This window comes from Sphaeroforma arctica (genome assembly GCF_001186125.1).
Source record: "Sphaeroforma arctica JP610 unplaced genomic scaffold supercont1.278, whole genome shotgun sequence".
Taxonomy (NCBI): domain Eukaryota; class Ichthyosporea; order Ichthyophonida; genus Sphaeroforma; species Sphaeroforma arctica.
The window spans coordinates 1,635-23,390 of NW_014040280.1; the positions used below are offsets into that span (position 1 = coordinate 1,635).

Sequence of the window (21,756 nt, forward strand, 5' to 3'; positions counted from 1 at the left end):
CTGAGACTGTTCCTGATTCTCAGAGAGTATCACACTCCACTGAAGTTCACAGTTCACAGCCCAAGACAGAACTCAGACTACCAATGGGATTGCGAAACGGCCAGGCTCAGAAAAGCGCGGGTCAAATTTGTGGCTTTTAATTTTTACTGTTTACACTTTTTACATAATAAATGAGGTATGCACCCGATACGCTTGTTGTTGTGCTTACGTGTAGATCATATAATCATACGTGTGATATGATACATACTCACAGTTATCTGAAAGGCTCATTACTGTTCTTGTGTGCATAGTATATACTCATACGTGTGATATGACGCATACACAGTCATCCTGCAAGCATTGCATCTCCCAAGTAAGGTAGCTCCCAATGTGATTTTGACAGCTGAAAGTAGCATTTCCTGGCATCATATATTACAGACGGTAAGGATATCATTCAATACACATCAAAGAGCAAGTATATGTATAATTCTCACTATGCACGGATTAAACACTGGCCCTGATGAAAAAACTAATACTGCCGCCGGTCATCTACCACCCCCTGTTGCACGTGCGAATCGGGAGATGTCTGTGCTGTTGAAGCCCAGACCCATCTTTGGTGTCGAAGGGATTTCACACAAGAAAACGCGCAGTGCTCCAAATGCATCGTTTATGATAGACGGTATGCCCACGGCGCTGAATGGACTGACAAACACGGTTGACTACAGGTAATTGGCTAGACTATTGACAGCACGTATGTGTTGGTTTATCTTTGTTTTAATTAGTTTGACATTTAACCGTACGTACGTATGTGGTGGTTTGTAGTTGTGGTCTTTAGTTTGACAATTGACAGTACGTATGTGTTGGGCTTATAGCTGTTGTATTTGGTCATACAGTTGACAGTACGTTTGTGTTAGTTGACTTTGTAGCTAGTTTGGCAGTTTACAGGACGTATGTGCTAGTATTATTGTTGTAGCTTGACATTTAAAAGTACGTTTGTGTTGGTTTATAGTTGTTGTATTTAGCTAGACAGTTGACAGTACGTATATTTTTGCTTATAGCTTTTATCATTAGTCTGAGAGTTGACAGTACGTTTGTGTTGGCTTCTAGTCGCTGTAGTTAGTTTATCAGTTGACAGTACGTACGTGTTGGTATTTAGTTGCTGTAGTTTGGCATTTAACAGGAAATATGTATTGGTTCATAGTTTTTGTATTTAGCTTGACAGTTAACAGTACGTTTGTGTGGGTTCATAGTTGTGGTGTATAGTTTGCCAGTTGACAGTACGTATGTGTTGGTTTATAGTTTTTGTATGTCTTTTGACGATACGTATGTGTCAATTTATAGTTATTATCAGTTTGTCAGTTGACAGTACGTATGTGTTCGTTTATAGTTGTTGTATTTCATTTGTCGGCTGACAGTACGTATGTGTTGGTTTATACTTTTTATACGTCTAACTGTTGACAGTACGTATGTGTAGGCTTATACTTTTTATTAGTTTAACAATTGACACTACGTATGTGTTAATTTATATTTGTTGTATTTATTTTCTCAGTTGAGAGTAGTACGTATGTGTTGGTTTATACATTTTTTTAGTTTAACAATTGACACCACGTATATGTAAGTTTATGTTGTCTTTATTTTCTCAGTTGAGAGTACGTATGTGTTGGTTTATAGCGGTTCAATATAGGCTTGTGTTTCATAGCAGCTGATATCGTTGTAGTATTTTGTGGTATTACATGTGAACTTGTGTTCAGGTTGTATTGATGTAAAAATTCATTGCCTATCATGGGAAAGATTGCAAGCGTATCTACATGATTCCAGACCACAGCGGCTTATAGATTAGAAGTGGCGTTTCAACTACAGACGAGTCACACTACTTGTCTCAATGAGGTCATAAGTAACTATATGTATCAGCCTTGGGAGAAAAAAATAATTTAACGAGCAATGGCCCCACAATACGAAATGTGCGAGTCGCCGCACACACTCCTTCGCCATATATTCACTTCGCTTAATTGTTACTCGAAAGTGAGCAAGGTATGACCCAATAGCGTTTTTATCCAATAGTAACGTACACGTTTTTATCCAATTGTAATGTGCATGTATTGCTCACCTGCAGAGTGCGATTACGATAGAAGTTCACATACACTATATACATCCTACAGCGTGCACCACAAGGAGTTTATTCGGTCTGTAATATGTTACATTGTGTTTCATCCCACTCCGCATAGGAGTGTAACGAGAGCGCCAGCAGCCCAATGCACACCCGGCGGCCAAGCGGTGGAAACTCAGACCTGCCACGACTGTAAGTTTTAGGGTTTAGGTAAAAGCCTACAGTCTAGCTTGTTTGGATGCGCCATAGCAGTTGTTGGAGATAAAATCCAACCATATATGTGGTTGTGGTAGTAGGCTTGAGTATTTGAACCTCTCGAGTGTGTATGTAGTGTGTTCCGGCTACGCTGCCGATCGACCCATACCGGGCACAGACTGCCGCTTCAGATATGGAGCAGTGAATGTCGTGGTGTCATATAACAGTACAATCAGTCACAAGACCAACCCGACGGTATAACGTACAAAGGCTGCGTTCATCTCTCAGAGCATACGCGTCCTGCTGAATCATTCTCACTCACTTTCTATTTTCTGGCTTCCCTAAAACCGTATCGGTTATATTGTCCTTCTGATTTGATCGCCCTTTCTGCTTTTAAACTTCTCTGTCTTGACAACAACAGCGCTGAGGAAACCCTATCACTTGCATGAGCACGGGGAGCATGGAACATATGCGGAACAGTCATTCGAGTTTCTGCAAAAGGTTTGTCGATTATATTGTGTGGTGGATTGGCTTGGCAAGTATACCTAGCACTGGTAGTTATTATCGTCGAACGTCTCGATATACACGGGTTTTAAACCATAAAACCCTGAAGCGTTGTGTTGTACACCCTGCATGCGAAAGTGACATTCTTGGACAATGCGATATTGCAAAGTAACGCTGCTATGTATTATCTTGTTTGATACACTCCCAACACGATGCAAATAGTGTATGCGTTTATCTACTGTTCATAGTTCGTTTTTTTCAACTAAACGCCGGATATGCGCATGTTTGTGTACGATAACACATCTCAAGTCGACAAAGCAAACACATCACTGGCATGTGTGCCATTCGGGTCCCTTCGGCACTAATATGTACACTCTCGCCACGCCGACTAAGTGTGGATTCTATTGAGGGCCTATGAGTCATTGTCACGTACTCCAAAGGTCGTCTATTTGGTCTATCATTGTAACCCACGCTTTCCGAAAAAGAATACTATAATCATTCGCAAACTATGCCCCATCCAAGGCTGCTTCATGACTTTTGCTTCATCTCCATGCGCACACATTCAGTTGGGCGAGGGATCGTTTGGCCTTGTTCACAAGGTGCGCTGGAAGAAGGATGGGCGGCTGTACGCGCTGAAGCGGTCGAGTAGATACTTCAAAGGGACCTACGATCGGTATGTAAGTGTTGTGCTTTTAACGCCTTTATCGCTACTTCACTTTTATTTTTTGTTGGATGAGACGAGTATTATGCCGGCCTAGAGTTTTGAGGGCTGCCGTGTGGTGTGTGTACAGATGATGTATCATACCACTGCATCGAGTCAGACTGTTTGTTGTGCGCTTTTCGGTACCAAGTACATAAGTACTCAAAGGCATATGGGTCAGGATGTACTGCTGTAGAATGTCCGATGATATCAGGAACCCTAAATATTGTATCGTAACAAATATATGTGGTCGTAGACAGATAACTATGGCATATTATGTCCAGCAATTTATCTACACATATACATATTATGCATATACATTACAGGAATAGGCAAATAGCCGAAGCTCACCACTTGCGCAGTCTAGGGGACCACCCGCACTGTATCCGCTACTATGACTCTTGGGTTGAGAATGACATGCTTTACCTGCAGACAGAACTCTGCGCGATGGGAACGTAAGTGCACTCCGATGTTGTCATGGCAACGACTTCGATGGCGGTGTGCATGTATGTGTATTCTCACGTCCAAGTGTCTACCTACAACTGTGTATGTGTATGAGATCTATCGATACGTTGATTTGTTCTGTGCGAGATAGTCTACAAACTATGTACTGCCCTATGTACACCTACATACAATAGATGTGATATGTTGGGTTGTTTTGTGTGTACCCCATACAGTTGTCTACTGATTCATCAAACCCGAAGCCGTCGCTCATGCGAGTATGCACAAGCATCTTCCATTCGAATGCTTCATCTCCTCTAAATTTCCATTTTGATTACAAACTGTGATTTGATTGTTTTGTGACTAGTTGAGCTTGTGTGCTATTCTTCTCGTCGAACCTCCTTGTTTGACCTCTGAGTTTCTTGGCAGTTATGCATTCGCCACGTAGCGGTAAAACGTAGCGTTAAACGTGTAGTGCCCACGTGTTCCAACTCATCGTCTTTTCGCTTGTCGGTCTAACGCGCCTGATTTTATATTAATTCGCAGTATATACTGGTGCAATTATTTTACGTATAGTACATATGACTACACCTGTAAACATATATCTAGGACCCCCTTCCTTTGCTACCCGCACATGCAGCCTGCAGGGGTACCTATCACACACCCCTCACTTACTGGAGAACACGGTGTGGGACTTTGTCACTGACATAGCCTCAGGTCTGTGTCACGTACACGAGCTCGACCTCATCCACCTCGACCTAAAGCCAGCCAATATATTCATGACGGAAACCGGCTCGTTGAAGATTGGTGATTTCGGCATGGCTGTTCACGCTGATAAGGTGCGTGCACGTGTGTGGGGTATGAGCAGGCATATGGATGCTGCATGCTACGTCTATTCGTATATGCATGCATGATCAGGCGTGTGCACGTGTGCGGGGTATGGGCAGGCGTATGGATGCTGCCTGCTACGTCTATTCGTATATGCATGCATGATCAGGTGTGTGCACGTGTGCGGGGTATGGGCAGGCGTATGGATGCTGCCTGCTACGTCTATTCGTATATGCATGCATGAGCGACGGCAACCTTCAGCGCAACACGAGTATTCATTGCTATATATACTGACACGTTCAATGTCTTGTAATATGTGAACGCGTACGTGTTGCCCACAATCATCTGCGTTATCAACTATCAATAGCAGATTTATCTCATGCTCTTCAGGTGGGCTGGCTGCGTGCGGTTGCTGTGCTTGAGTGAACACATGCTGTGTTGATTGTAATGGCTCGTAACTCAGTTGTTCAACTGAGAAATGCGCATCCCTTGTGCTGTCCCCTATCCGCCGACTGCGTTGGGCAGCCACATAACATTCAGCGCAGTCTACTTCACGCATGAACTTCAGTCACGTCCAACTGCAATTACAGTTGGGTATGTAGTACTTATGCTCGCGTCTCCGTGACAACAGGTGGCCCAATTGGATGTGCGAGAAGGTGATCCCAGATACTGTGCGCCGGAGTTGCTCAACAGTGGGCAAGTCGTCAATGCTGCGGTATGAGTTTCGGCTGTGTCAGGAAGAGCGTGTTGTGTGGGGTTCTAGTGTTCAGCTTATGCTGTGGTATGAGTTTCGGCTGTGTCATGAAGGGCCTGTTGTGTGGGGTTCTAGTGTTCAGCTTATGCTGTGGTATGAGTTTCGGCTGTGTCATGAAGGCGTGTTGTGTGGGGTTCTAGTGTTCAGCTTATGCTGTGGTATGAGTTTCGGCTGTGTCATGAAGGGCGTGTTGTGTGGGGTTCTAGTGTTCAGCTTATGCTGTGGTATGAGTTTTTGCTGTGTCATGAATGGCGTGTTGTGTGGGGTTCTAGTGTTCAGTTTATGCTGTGTCATGAAGGGCATGTTGTGTGGGGTTCTAGTGTTCAGCTTATGCTGTGGTATGAGTTTCGGCTGTGTAAGGAAGAGCGTGTTGTGTGGGGTTCTAGTGTTCAGTTTATGCTGTGGTATGAGTTTCGGCTGCGTCAGGAAGATCGTGTTGTGTGGGGTTCTAGTGTTCAGTGTGCCAGTCTAAGCATCCAGCTAGGGGCAAGTAAAAATTTATGTGTATGTACGCATAAGTGGCATGTTTTAGTTCTACATTTCTATTCAATTTTCAAAATGGATACACACTTGCGAGAATGGGCAGCTGTACTGAAATACCTGTACGAGAGTGTGTTACTTCTCTACTGTAATCTGTACAGGTCATGTTTACTGCAAATCTGTTTCAATTCGTATCCATCGCTAACTATCTAAAGGGTTCAACCCCCGGTTCCGGTATCTGAGTGCAGCTTTAATACAACGGGTATACACAAATACAAGTCTGGCTGTGCAGGGGATTGATTTCTCCTAGATTATCTAGGACTCTATTGATAGATCACCCTCGCAGTCTTACACAGACTTGCGATTGCCAACTTCACTTGCAGGTGTTTTAAAGATGTTTCTTGCGTTGTTCAAACTAATTCCCACAGTTCCCAGCTGCAAGTAGCACGCTTGCAAATGATGACCATTGGCCTCGTACACATGTCGGAATCATTTGTACTGCAGAACCGAACGTACAACGCCAGTCATAGCAGTATACACCAATCTGTACAAAGCATACCTGTATCAACCACCATTGCTGCTTACACTGCCACGGTCTCATCTGCTGCATACAGGTCGATATCTTTAGCCTGGGTATCCTAACACTGGAGATTGTGGACAATGTAGAGCTGCCCACCAACGGCCCAGTATGGCGAGCCCTGCGGAATGGGTGTATCCCGCATGTACCGCACATCTCTGCGTCTCTGACGTCTGTAATTACACGCATGATGCATCCGAACCCGGATCTCAGGCCCACATCGAGAGATCTGCTCTCGCACCCAGAGATCGCCACGGAAATACAGAGGCGCACAAAGACTTCCCGGACTGTCAAGGTGTGATGTTCGAATGACAGTGTGTGAGTGTGTCCAAATCTCTATATGTTCGCAGTGGTTGCTACTGGTTCGGCATCTTGTTTGGTGTTGCATATCTATTGCTGTTCCGATTGTCGGTTATCCTGATGTTGCTTGCAATGTATGTGCAATTAGTCAAACCTCAGGTCCCGTTGCAACTGCCTCTGCGACCATCATTCCCCCATCCAATGGTCACTATACTATATATTATTTGTGGACGGCCTCGACAACCCTGACAAGACTCTCTTTCGTTTGACATATGCACACATTCTTGCTGGACAGGGCACTGATACGAGTAGTCCTTGGGGCAACATGCTCGCCCTCTATCTCGCAATCGTAAAGATTGTTCGCAATGCGTATCAATCGGCACTCTGGCTGGTATGTAGGGTGTAGTAGAGTGTGCTGGAGCACTACCAGGTGTTCTGGGGACATATGTACTGACATGTAGTACACAGGCTATATGCCTTGTATAGGCATCGTAGCAATTTGGCAAGCATGTACTAGCATATAACGATACGCTGTGGCTCGGATAGACAGTCCAAAGAGCGTCGCTGCAAGAGATCATTGTGGCGTGAGAGTATTATTGATTGGAATGCTTCTATTTTGGAAACGCGCTGACTGTACTCTCTGGTTCTATATCAATTGTGTATGATCAAATTCAACCCCGATGACCGTATCCTCGGGTTCGATACCAATTGTGTATGACCAAATTCAAACCCCGAAAACTGTATCCCCGGGTTCGATGTTAGTATGTAGGATGATATATCATAGGTTGGTGAGCAGGCTGATATAAGATCAGTCAGTGTGTATAATGATATAAGATGGGTTAGTAGGTAGGATGATATACCATAAGTTGGTGAGTAGGATGATACAAGGTCAGATAGTGAGAAGGCTGATATAATATTAGTTAGCGAGTAGAGTGGTATAACATACGTTAGTGAGCAGGATGGTACAAGATCGGTTAGTGAACAGGATGGGAAAAGATGTGTATTGCGAATGGTCCTGTAAACCCTCTAACAACAAATCGCCCGGAAGAAGTGCTTTTAAGTGTTTATTTCTGTGTTAATGTATTTTTCTGTTGTCTTGTAATGTTGCAGGTTGCAAGATCAGTCACATCCCTGAATGAAACAACCCGCGCATCGGCTCCTCAAAGCCACAGCAAGTATGTCCGGGTCACGCAAAGTAGTTTTCATAGTAACTTAGAACCTCCGGAAAAATAATAGTTCATCTCACCAACTGTAAAATCTGCTCATGCCAGTGTGAAACGTCTTATATGAGTCCCGTTTGTGGAAATATGGCAAGCCTTCTAATTAAAGAGTGTGTGTTGTGTTCCTCTGTAAGGTGTCGTTTCTTCCCCCGCACTGTGCCCAGCATTGTAACTGCTATGACAACTCAGAACTTAAATCCTGACGCTCATTCAACAAAAAGTATAGTGTTGAGGCCTCATTCTTTGCGTGCTTATTATCAAAGATGTTATCTCTAGGGGCCATATACGGTGGATGTTCCTTTACTTTGTATATTCCTGTGTGTCCCGTGTATCGCTATGTATATATATATATATATATATATATGTATGTATGTATATTTGTATGTATATATATATAAATGTTATTACTTAGTGGGTAGGGGCCATATACGGTGTGGATGTTGCTTTACTTTGTATATTTCCGTGTGTCACGTGTATCGCTATCTCTGAATTGTTTTGTGGCGTTTTTGCATTCTCATAATTCGCCAGTTGCTGGCTGCCTCTGCACAAACACAAATTATACAGCACACTCAGGAGCGCGCTCGTGGGGATGATTATGTCTTGTGTTTGTGCACCACCAACAGACGTGCTTAAGAGGTCCAATTCGGCGCTGTGTATATCCAACATGAACCTAGATACATTTTGTATATATGTATATTATATATATATATATATATATATTTATATGTATGTAGGAAGATGTCAACGAGTCTATTGAGATAACCAAGCTTCTGTCGATCCAGCGACAGCAGTGCAAGTGGCTATACTTACATACAATCGGAGATCCATCTCCATTAACACCTTGTACATATTTATTCCTGAACGCAGTCGAGCACATGGTGCCGTTTACAAATCACCAAGCTATCGGCCTCTGCGCACACCCACGCTAGCGGTGGCATCGTCTAGTCCGTGCTACTCGCCACTGACCCCAAGCACGTACGTTCGCAACCGGAGAGAGGCTGTTAGTGACGTTCGTGACTCGCGTGTACGTAGTCGGTCGCGAGTGCCGTTGTTTGTCTGTGCTCGGAGTTCTGATGGTTGTGGGCAAGGTGACGGTGCGTGTGCTGAACCGGGTGGAGTGGTGTGTGCACAGACAGATAGGAATGTAAGTGTGTCTAGCATTGGTGTAGACGGACGCGGCGAGCATGGGCAGCTGAGAGAAGAACTTCAGCAGCATGAACGGCAGCTGCAGCAACAGCGGCATCGACAGCAACAGCAAATTGTGCACAGGCACTCACAGATACAACAGGATACCCCCTATCGACAGGCCCGACAACAGCAACGCGTTAGTAGAGGTGCTGATATACGCCTGGAGAGTGTGGGTGGGAAGCAACGAGCACCTTCAGCTGACAAATCACACAGCTATGATGTCGACCACCCGGTTGTGCATAAAGGATTGCAGCAGGGACATGCGAAGATCATTGTCAGAAGGTCTTCAGACCATTCGTCTATAACTAGAACAACCACCACGGCCACTAGAACCACAACCACCACGACAGACGGCATACACGGGTATGCAAAGCAACTGGAAACCGCTAGAGAGCGTGGAGGGTGTAGTGTAGCGCACACTCGCGCACGGAAGGGTGTACTTGAGCATGCACGTACTGGTCTGCCCCCTCATGACCACCTGACTGAACACTCTAGGATAAGGGCGGTTGGAGATTTGGGAAGCCTCCGACAACTCAAGACGTGTCGAGCTGCTCCTGTGACAGTAGATATGAATCCGCACAAGGGAGGTAGGCGCCTATCCAGCCCTGTGCAGTGTCAGCAGAGCTATGCTACAGAGCACTCGCAGCGAACGCTGGCCAGGTCGATGCCTCCTCTGCATGGACCCCAGTCGAGTTTACAACATGGAGAGGGTGTACGCGATGTGACTCGTGCACAATTAGGATCACAGCAATCTATCATCAAGACATACACTTGCGATACACAGTTTCGGTCGCCATCACACACCGGCGCGCACACATACAAACATACACATACGCATATACAACCCCACAATCGTTTCTATTCGCGTATAGATACTAAGCAGGATAGCATTCTCCGTGGAGATAGTCTGGTAGATAGTTTCCTGTCGGATCCATTCCATCGAGATACAACTAGTAGCCACGGCTCGGGAACACACGGTAGGAGAGACGCTGATGTCAGCGAGCACAGCCCATTCAATGGCAACTGGCAGGGTAGTGCGGGTCTGCAACACAAGAGACATACTCCAGTACAAGACTATCATACTGTGAAGCAGAGAAAGAGCAGTCGAACGGTAGAGGATTCGGCACTAAGCGCATCACATAGAGGGAAAAGTACGCACCCCCAAAAATCGCGATCAAACCCAAAGTTGGCGACACAGAGTGCCTTGCAGTTCGGGACCCGATCTATAAATAGAATGCGACGGAGTGGTATGGCCAAGCAAGGGCGCGTGCCCACAGTAGACGCGATGAACGAAGCAGAGGACGGGTACTTCAGTGAGGACGATATACACATCGCACCTCCGAAACCCCGCAATCTGTTGGATGTAAGTGTTCTCGATGGTGAATATTTGAAGTTGTATCCGATTTATAGATGAAGTGGCTTAGGCAGGTGCTTATGAGATCTTTCCTTGAGGTTCAACATGTCGTAGTGCCTTCGGCCCATTGTTTGATATCAACCTTCTATGCACTCGTATGTTCTGAGTGTGTTCAGTATATTACTTTATCTTAATGTTAATCTTCATTCTGGGTTTTTCCTGCTCGGCAGTTACTGACAAATGACGATACCTGAGTGCCCACCGCGTCGTGGATAATAGCACCAATGGCTCAAGTTCTGTGGTTGCACACCCGAAGTTCAGATGTGCCTTAGACATCGATGTCAGCCTTAGACATCGTACTTGGCATGGCTTGCAGAATGGCAAGATAGATTAGGTCTGTTGCTGTCGCTGTCTTATTTCTCCAAGGATAGGGACAAGCTTTTGATGTAGTACAAACGGCCAAACTGTGATACCAGAGGGTTGCATCGTACTACAATAGTCGCTAAATACACCGGACTTGTGTAGAAATTCTCAAGCTTGCTGGCCGATATACCTCAGCACCAGTGATATATACAGTAGTAAAGCACAATGCTCCTCCGTCGAGCACTGTCTGTACCAGACCAGCCATATAAACCTCACATCGAAATGGGCATAACACCTCGCTACTCATTTCAGCTGTTGAATTCGTTTTGTGTCCCAAAAGCCATTTAGCAATCTTGCTCTACTGGACTGGCTCCGAGGTTGCCTTGATACTTTCTCACTCGTTTGTCTCGCCATGTAGTACCAAATCATATCACCACGCAGTGAATCCTCGAGACTAAACTACAAATCTGATTCTCTACAATTGTTACCAGATATCGATGCGCTTCTATTGAACCCATGCAAGGCTATTCTGGATCAGTATTGATTTTGTAGAATCTTTGAACATTTATAAGCATCATTGTGCCAGTCAATTGTTGACTGTGCAGGTGATTCGAGATAGTACGGACCTAACACACATCACCAAGACTCCATATTCGATATCTATGAGGATCAATGCTTCAAGAACGAATCTGGACTTGACTAGTACTCGAAACGTTTTTATTAAAGAAAAAGATGGTTAGGCGGAATTTTTTTATTTTCCACCCACAGCGCAGTTGTCGTTTACGGACAATTTATCCCTCATATCCTGCACGCCATCCTTGCCTAGTACCATGCGTTCTAAATCGCTGAATACCTTCGCATATTAGTTGCATAGCATTTGCGGTTTGTCATCGGCGCCAGTATCCATCACGGATGCTACGTTCACGCGATTCCCAATAGTAAACATGGTCACTCCAAACGATACTGTGCCACGTTGAGGAGACCACATAGCGATTCTCTTTCTCTCTAGCTTCTTATCGACAAAGTACTTGTTCTCCAATGGTCCCGGGACATTCGAGACTACCGCTGATGTTTTGCTCGCAAGATCGTCCAGCAGGTATTTGCTGAGGAACGCAGGAGTGTAAAATGCCATGAACCGAATAGAAAAGTAGAATACATGGGGCACTGGCTTGCTTTTCAAATCATCCATTGCGGCCTTCATGTTTCGGCACGATACCAATGGGTCTGACGAGCACGTAGGGATGTTGAAGATAGGTGGCGCAAATGTGTTCTCCATGTTGGGACAACCGGAGCCTGTGCGCATGTTAACAGGCATTGCAACCTTTACTACTTTCACATCATGCCCTGGCTGAATGTGGGACTAGGTACGGTTCAATGCGCATCCAAGAACACCCATAAGCAAATCATTAACTGTGTATTTCTCATTCGCCGCATCACCCATGGCCGTGCGTACGACCTTCACACGTTCCAAATCAATCGTATCGTTTAGCATGCCAACGACTTTCCTGCCTTCAACGTGGCGAGTTTTGAACGGATTCACATCGATAGCAGACTTGAGTATTTTACCCATGACGGGTAAGGTAAACATCGCAATACGAAGATACGTCATAAGTACATTCTCTGGCTCCTGTTTGTTGACTACACTCGCTTTACGCATACCCTCGTGAGCAGAAATTTCGGTTTCCACCTCAGATTCACTGACCATAAGAGTGTCAAGCATGGAAACAACCCCAACTCCGTCAGCAATCACGTGGTGTGCACGTAGGAGCACGCACGATAGGAAATCGCCTGACCCGTCATCGCACTTCATATAGTCTTCATGCACGACTATTTTCCACAGAGGCCGATCAATTGGTAAATCTTCAACAATAGCACGACTAATCCACATCGACGCTCGTCACACAGTTCAGCCTTGTAACAGTGAGTCTGAATCTTGAAGGACTTGTCCTTTACCCAAAAAGGCAAAATTTTGAATATCACCAATTTAGAGAGCAGTCTTCGATACCATGGATCGGCTAAAACCTTTTCGATTGACTCTCTCACGTCCTTGAGCTGTGCATTACGCACAATCATGACTCCATTTATGATGCACCTGTTATCCTCTGAGTCCTGTTTCCACCTGTAGTCACCAGGACAACCCCGTTCAGTTTCAGGTCCATTCCGTTCCTTGGCCTCTCAAACCTTCGAATCGTTCAACTGTAGAGAGTATACGAATAAGGCGGCTGCAAGAGCTACACATCCGATAATATATGGTAGCAAGATTCTATTTTGTGATATACTGTGATTTCCTATGAGGGAATGTAACGCGTCATCAGAACGAACTGTTTTACGTGTGAGAAGCAATACATGTACATGTGTGAGTATCATTAAATAGGTACGGCTGTAGCTTCCCCAAACACTCAGCGTGCAGAAATGCTGATCTGACTAGGTAAACCCCAGAACATTTATGTCACACAGAACTTTAGAAGGCAATGTATGTACAAACACAAAACTGATTGTAGATTTCATATGAGTACAAAACATACATGAACGCAATCAAAACAACTCTGATTGTGGGTATGTGAAGAGTCTCAGACAGTCAGAACTCCGACCTTTGAATCTTAGAGATTGCATAAGGTGGAAGGGATTAGGGTGTGTCATTGTGAATCTGTTGCGGATTGTGCTGCGAGTCTACATTCTACATACCAGCTACCCAATCTAAAAATTACTTTCTGGCTCTCAGACAAAAGGTTCCGCCGACGCCCGACAGATGAGGCTGTGAGCCAGCCGAGCAATCAGGATGCATTTTATTAGTCAAATATATCAGAACCATGAGCCACAGAATCTTTTTTAAAAACAAATGCCCGCTGCAGTCTGCAGACTCTGCACCTTTGTCCTTTTACTTTATTTTGTGAGTATGTATGAATGACAATATTGTTTTTGTTGTTTTTTTTTGCTGTGTGGGGTTGTTTTGATTTTCGAACTCCTTCGTTGACTTCTAATCAGTAATAAATCATCAGTCTTCTATCGCAGATACGCAGTTGGACGCTGGCCAGTGGCCTCAAACCGTTTTCCGTTAAACCATAAATCGAATAAATATACGTTTACGTTCAACTTTTATTCCATATACAGTTTGTATGCTCAATTGCTCATAGGTGCAACTTGCGCGTCTAAACATTCAAGTGTGTACTATTTTCACCAGCCCTTCTGATCACATTATAACCGTTATAACGTTTTAAAATTGAATAAATATTCGTTACGTTCAACTTCTTATAAAGTAATGACATTACTCATTACATACATATGAGCTTAGGCCTTAGGTTGGACGTAAATTATACAAAATAGAGTCGTAGATTTGCTCTAGTGAATGGTTGGAATCCTCAATTCCCCATATTGTGCGAAACTGCCAATGGAATTCGCTATTGGTACATACACAAGATTTATTATGTATGTAGTTGCTTTTCTTTTAAAACTGGTGACAATAAAAATAACAACTACCTCAGGCCCAGTTTCCTACCAGTCTCATACTTCATATTTTTTCGAGTTAAATTTGCTTAAATATAGGTGTATTAATGTAATTAGTGTGATTTTAAGCACTTGTGAGATGTGTTTGTTTTCTGCCGGTTTGTTTGTTATCTGTCGGCTGAAAGCGCTCGACTTAAATGTTAAATATTGTAGCGCGGATACAACCCACTTGTTGCACTTATGTTAGGTCCTTGTCGGTCTTAAGGGCTTCACATATGTTAGCAGTTAGACACACATGTATATAGGCGTCCTCTGTCTTAGCTATTGCTTCGGATTCGCCCAAGGTTTTACAGTTGACACTATTCGTGTCTAACATACGTCGAACTCTCCTCTGAGGCCGACAAAGAACCCGACAAAGAACTAATACAACAAGTGCAATAAATGGGCTAAAATCACGCTAATTACATCTCAAAAGCAAAGCAAACTCGAAAAAGTATGAGTATGAGACTGGTAGGAAACTGGGCCTGAGGTGGTTAATAATTTTATTGTCACCAGTGCCGTATAAAGACATTCAATTTTTTTTTTAAACACATACTTTCCACGGCCATCTTGGGACAATAGCTCGCAATAGGCCGATCACTGTCAGGCATATTATTCTATTTATTTCTTCTCAATGTAATATGTAGGGTCAGTCTGGGTCATGTATGATGTACATTCGTAGATTTGAGATTTCATACACCTATGTTGTGCGATTGTGCGTGAAAACTAATTAGAGCTCTGTGAAAAGGAACTATCGTAGTGATTGATTTCTATATATAGTACGTGTACACAACTTTTAGGGTTATTTTTTTGAGAAAAACCCCCCAAATATACAATTGCCGACACTGGCCACAGGGTCCTTGGCAAATTGTACTACGAATGGGTAGTATTGTTACTATTTTAAAACTGTGTATACACTAAAGCAAACACGCTCATTGTGTTCTGATAGGCATAAGTTTATGTTAGACACAACCTGGTATAATAGTATTGGATACGTTCACCAGAGTACTCGTAGTAGCAGACTCGGAACATAAAAAAGACCTAACAGTAATAAGGGATATAGGTATGAACGACATTTGCTTGTGCCTTTAATTTGATGTGAAGGTAATGATGGAAGTTGTAACCGTGAGTATGATTTTACTGTTAGTAATAACAATGAGAACGACGGATGTTAACAGCTATATGTGGTGAATGGATCATGGAGTTACAGAGATATGACAATGCCGGATGTCAGTGCAGGCAAGGCGGTTAATACTGATTAGAGACGAAGTTGGCAAGGTTTACAACTTGTTACATATGATATAAATTACGTTATCGCTTTTTACCCTAACTATCTCCAGACATAAGAACATATTAGCTGCTGTGCACAGGTCGCAGAAGTCAGAACATATTCCTCATTTTTGTTTCACAGTTTATAAAACAAACCTTTTGTAGTATTCATGTATGGGACTTTAGTCCGTGACTCCGTCGTTGTGGTACAAAAGTCGTTGTGGTACAAAATTGTTAATTTTTCATGAATTCATGATGTATGTATCTGTTATTCGTGAGCCATGGGTACGTAATTCTCACAGTTTGAAGTCCGATCTGCAAATCATGTTCTTTTTTCAAGAAACAAGAGAGAAAAACAAACTGGAAATAAAATTAGAAATTAGCCTTCGGCTTCTACAAAAGTGTAAATAATACCTGTGGTCCTGTGTCCTGTTGTTGTCGCTTCGCGGATTCGATTCATCATTTCTTCTGAACGTATTCCCGCTCAAACCTTTGTGCGGTGTATATTTCGATGGAATACGTATGAACATTGCTGGATGTTACCCGTACAACTTTCATCCCTACGTTGTACAGCAGTTTCCACTATTCTCAACATACAAGTATGCATCCTATAAATTGGGGTATCCTATAAATCGGGTTAAAAGTCCGTGAATCTACGGAACATTATGAACTCAAAACTTTCCAAAGGTTGGTTCCGGTGACCTCAAGTTCCAGCATGTTTCCCAAAACTGAGAACATTTAAGTGTGAATATCATCACAATGATTTTATCATCGTGCGTTTTCTTTGATAAGCAGTTCAATTTTTGTCCCCCATGCAGTATCATTCAACATTCCAGATATACATTTTAAAACGAACTAGGTCATTTACTGCCATAATTCCTTCGTTTATCCGCTATTAGGACAACAGCGTATGCTATTCGTACGTGTATTCGTCAGGAGAGCATCGACTCCCGACGACCTCCAGAAAAGAAACAGATTTGTCATTTGCTCAATTGTATTGTAGGCATCATCCGTGGCGAGATACTTAATTGCTTCCGATACTCTGCGTGTGACGGAGAATTACCTTCTACGATAATTTTCATCGGTATCCGGGTATCATCTGTTCACTATCAAGCAACACCCTACCTAAGTGAAGCAACACCCTGCCTAAGTGACTAAGCATTAGCTGGTGTGACTAAGCATTAGCTGGTTAGCGCAGGTGACGAGCTGTACATTGCGTCTATGTTCGTCACGGTGTGGTGCTCGCCTCCGGAAGATGCAGAAAACATGACAATTGTATTGTATATCTAATTCAACCAATGCCTAGCACGAGGCCATGACTACGGTTCTGCACGTCAAAATATTGTATAATATTATCAATAACGTTTGTTTTACTCTGTAATCCAGTCATTTAGCATCTCATTAACGTACGGTAACAGCATAGCATTCTTTTCGCCATAGAGTTGTACTAGCTTGTCGCGGGCGAAGATCCCAACCTCGTAGTTATCGCTACCTTTGTCTTCATTCGCATGACGAGCAGCACTCTATGAGAAATATTTTCAAGAACAACTCAGCGATTGAGACATAGCCTCCATGTGATTATTGTAGGAGGCTATGATGGTGATTGCAGATAAAACCCCTAAACGCTAAAACATTCAAGCTAAAATAAAGTTAAAATCCTAACGCTAAAATATTGTTAAAATCCTACGTTAAATAACGCTAAAATCCTAACACTAAAATCACAGCGATTGTGTTCGCTAATATGCTAAGTGCAAAATTGCTGCAGGAATGTGAGCTGAGTACAATGACATTATGCAATTACTCGTGAAGATTAGCCGCAGACACGGTGTGCACAAAACACATGTGAGCTAGCGGACAGACTTCTTTCTCCACCAACGTGGATAACAATAGGCAAATACTTGTGGGTGCGCTATATTGTTACTATACCTAGCTGGTATAGTGCCTCCCAGTTTTATATATTAAAAACTAGTCAAAATATTAGCCACGATGCAAGTATGTAAACGTGTATGAAATACTGGAAGTACCGTTATAATGGTGTAGTACTCCAAGCGGCTACAACAACAACAGACACTTGATAAAAAAGCTCCACCGACATTACATACGCCATCTTGGCTGTGACGTGGAAGAACAAAAACGTCACACCACAAACAAGCGTAACCGGCTACTGTGAAATAAAGACAAACGGCGTCCCACATGTGCCACTTCTAATACATCCGGCGCCCATTGACAGCAGTACGACTGGCTACGGATCGTTATATCTATACACAAAGCGTAGTAACTCACCAGGAATAGACCGTAATGGGCTCGGGTATTGTCCGGGTTACTTTCGCACGCCTTGGAAAAGAGCTGTCGCGCCGTCTTGTACTTCTGATGAGCATACATGATCTGCGCAGGTGAAGTGGTTGCGTAGATTTGTTAACTCCTCTGCTATCACTGATGAGAGCGTTACATGGGTTGTGCACAGAAATTCAAGACATGAATGTATGTTCCTGTAAAGACCCACAGGTTTAGGTGTGTCGAAGATGGTGTACTTTGCAATTCTTCGTTGTCAGCGATACCTTGCAGTCACAGGACATCCCTTGCCAACTCTAGCCATACTAAACTGTCAGCAGATCCATCTGCATTCTATCTTGCCACATGCACATATATCATCAACCACACTGGTTTAACTAACGTCCTTGATCGCATAGATTCTTGGCTGAATGCCTACAAACAATACACGTCCAAGCATGGCGACACACAAGTAGTAGAACACTGTAGGGGGCTCTTAATGAAGACGCACTTCCTACCAAAGTATACAGTCAAGTACCAAGTTACAAAAGAATGATATACTACCGTACCATACCCTATCTCGGACTAATTTACTACCATACCAAACCCTACTTCTAGGACTAACATACTACCATGTCAAACCCTACTTCTAGGACTCGTATACACCATACCAAACCCTACTTCTAGGACTAATATACACCATACCAAACCCTACTACTAGGACTGACATACTACCATACCAAACCCTACTTCTAGGACACACTAGCACACTGCCATACCAAACCCTACTTCTAGGACTAACATACTACCATGTCAAACCCTACTTCTAGGACTCGTATACACCATCCCAAATCCTATTACTAGGACTAACATACTACCATACCAAACCCTACTTCTAGGACTAATATACACCATACCAAACCCTACTTCTAGGACTCGTATCCACCATCCCAAATCCTACTACTAGGACTAACATACTACCATACCAAACCCTACTTCTAGGACTAATATACACCATACCAAACCCTACTACTAGGACTGACATACTACCATTCCAAACCCTACTTCTAGGACACACTAGCACGCTACCATATCAAACCCTACTTCTAGGACTAATATACACCATACCAAACCCTACTACTAGGACTGACATACTACCATACCAAATCCTACCTCTAGGACAAACATACTACCATACCAAACCCTACTCCTAGGGCTGACATACTACCATACCAAATCCTGCTTCTAGGATTATTATACTACCGTGCCAAACCCTACTTCTAGACCCAATATAATACCATACCAAACCCTACTTTTAGGACTTATTACGTGGAACTCGCTGTTATCATGACGACCCGTTCGGAAACGCAATGTACTATATGGGGAATGATACTGTAACTAAGCACACCATACAATGGATTAACTGTAAATATATACACCATACAATGAATGTAACCGTAATTATATACACCATACAATGAATGTAACTGTAACTATATACACCGTACAACGGCACGCTCTAATACCTCTCCATGCAAGGTGAAGAACTTGTCATCGTGGGGGTGTGACAGAATGACATCCTCCAAGCAGAAGCTCGCTAATTCCAACCTGCACAACAAGACAAACACGGGTTTTGGGGGTTTAAAGTTTTACGGTTTAGGGTTTTAGGTTGTGGTGGAATGGTTTGAGTGTGTTGCGGATAGGAGACCCATCTTCTGGGGCGTTGTTGCAGCGAGTGAGAGTAGCATATAGGAAGACGATACGATGCAAGGGATGTGACGGTGAAGACCATTTCAGTGTGTCAATTGTGCCGTAGGATTGCGCGCACTTTGAGTGGCTACCGGTGGTTAGTGGCACGGGTTATCGTATGACTGACTGAATGAATGCAAGAACGATCGCATGTGAAACGGTGCATGCATCCAACAATACAGCAACACAGACGGCCTTATCATAGAGGCCTCCTTCTCTCTTATTCATGTTTGGTTGCTATTACTGTTGTTATACATGCTTAGTTGTTATTACTGTTGTTATGCATGTTTAGTTGTTACTACTGTTGTTACACATGTTTAGTTGTTACTACTGTTGTTACACATGTTCAGTTGTTACTACTGTTGTTACACACGTTCAGTTGTTATTACTGTTGTTATACACGTTCAGTTGTTACTACTGTTGTTATACACGTTCAGTTGATACTACTGTTGTTATACACGTTCAGTTGTTATTAGTGTTGTTATACACGACGGCAATACAGTATCAAGCAACGTATAGTCAAACACCTACTGTATGCTATAAAGACATGAACGGAACAACACATGTCAGATATACAACAGCAATAACAATGCAAAGGCAATGCAGTATCAAGCAACATATAGACAAACACCTACTGACTATGCTATAAAGACATGAACGGAATAACACATATCAGATATACAACAGCAATAACAATGCAAAGGCAATGCAGTATCAAGCAACGTATAGACAAACACCTACTGACTATACTATAAAGACATGAACGGAATAACACTTGTCAGATATACAACAGCAATAACAATGCAAAGGCAATGCAGTGTTAAGCTACTTATCGACAAACACCTACTGACTATGCTATAAAGACATGAACGGAATAACACACAGATATACAACAGCTATAACAATGCAAAGGCAATGCAGTATCAAGCAACGTATAGACAAACGGCTACTGACTATGCTATAAAGACATGAACGGAATAACACATGTCAGATATATAACAGCAATAACAATGCAAAGGTAATGCAGTATCAAGCAACGTATGGACAAACACCTACTGACTATGTTTGCGCACGACCAGCTCACAACGACTTCGATGGCATGCATGACACCCACAGACAATGGAAAAACGTTCTCTCATTTGCAAAGTAAGCCCCGGCAAAGTATACTTGCACTCCGCACCATAGATACACCCGCCACAATCGCATCACGTATACAAAGAAATATGAAGCTACAATCCCGTTTCCATAGTAACAACAACGCTCGCGTGCCACCTACTTGCCCTCTTCCAGGTAGAGATCCACCAACTCCATCCAGGCCTCATAGTCCGTGATGAACACAGCGAGGTACTTGTTTAGCTCTGCAGGAGTGGTGGTGTCAAGCATGTCAGCGTGTCAGATCACGTACGCCCGTTCGGTAGAGGCGCCTTAACGTTTAACGGTTTGAAGTGCATATGGCCGGCAGAAGCTACGCTACACACTGTGGCTGTCTAGATATCCATTAACTCACTCCATGCTCGCTCTTCAGAAGCTAAACCACTTTTAGAGTCGCGTGAGAGAGGGGGAGGGGGGGGGTGCAGAACTCATTCCAAAACTTTACACTTTAGATGAAGATCTTTCACGTATGGGCATACAACAACGAACGGAGGTGCTGGTAGAATATGCCAAAGGATACGATTGGTGTCACACAGAAACACAGATTTACACCTGAGAGTCCCAGAGGTTCAAACCATTGCAAGTAGCACAGGTTATGTATGAAAGCTCCCCGCACACAACACCTGCTATATGAACTACACCTAAGCGACCGAGACACCCGCGCTCGTAGTGGTCAGGTGAAATTCTACATTCATACCTGAAGGTATGTCATTACGCGGAAACGTGTGTCTGTACAGCATTTCGTTATTGATTGATGATTCATCTACTTTCCGCCACATATGCACTCGAGTATGCATCATTCAGGTACTGTACATGTTGGTATGAATACATACATATATATA

General features: G+C 43.4%; 4 protein-coding genes across 4 annotated transcripts; 1 reads left to right on the forward strand and 3 right to left on the reverse strand.

Annotated features, from left to right (window-relative positions):
• Positions 1-207: 207 nt before the first annotated feature.
• On the forward strand, positions 208-11,504 carry SARC_04733 (WEE protein kinase). Its single transcript, XM_014301412.1, has 12 exons — positions 208-704; positions 2,205-2,278; positions 2,703-2,782; positions 3,352-3,458; positions 3,812-3,940; positions 4,567-4,765; positions 5,386-5,469; positions 6,603-6,860; positions 7,161-7,256; positions 7,976-8,040; positions 8,953-10,636; positions 10,858-11,504. Exons 1-12 carry the CDS (start codon positions 475-477, stop codon positions 10,879-10,881), a joined length of 3,030 nt encoding a protein of 1,009 aa, XP_014156887.1. The 5' UTR covers positions 208-474; the 3' UTR covers positions 10,882-11,504.
• Positions 11,505-11,852: 348 nt separating this feature from the next.
• SARC_04734 (hypothetical protein) lies at positions 11,853-12,305 on the reverse strand (the record flags this gene model as incomplete). The annotated part of the gene is made up of 1 exon (XM_014301413.1): positions 11,853-12,305. One exon carries the CDS (start codon positions 12,303-12,305, stop codon positions 11,853-11,855), a length of 453 nt encoding a protein of 150 aa, XP_014156888.1.
• A 45-nt stretch (positions 12,306-12,350) lies between these two features.
• Positions 12,351-12,883, reverse strand: SARC_04735 (hypothetical protein; the record flags this gene model as incomplete). The annotated part of the gene is made up of 1 exon (XM_014301414.1): positions 12,351-12,883. Exon 1 carries the CDS (start codon positions 12,876-12,878, stop codon positions 12,351-12,353), a length of 528 nt encoding a protein of 175 aa, XP_014156889.1. The 5' UTR covers positions 12,879-12,883.
• A 3,608-nt stretch (positions 12,884-16,491) lies between these two features.
• Positions 16,492-21,145, reverse strand: SARC_04736 (hypothetical protein; the record flags this gene model as incomplete). Its single annotated transcript, XM_014301415.1, has 4 exons — positions 16,492-17,265; positions 18,026-18,127; positions 19,540-19,621; positions 21,039-21,145. 4 exons carry the CDS (start codon positions 21,143-21,145, stop codon positions 17,113-17,115), a joined length of 444 nt encoding a protein of 147 aa, XP_014156890.1. The 3' UTR covers positions 16,492-17,112.
• Positions 21,146-21,756: the final 611 nt, after the last annotated feature.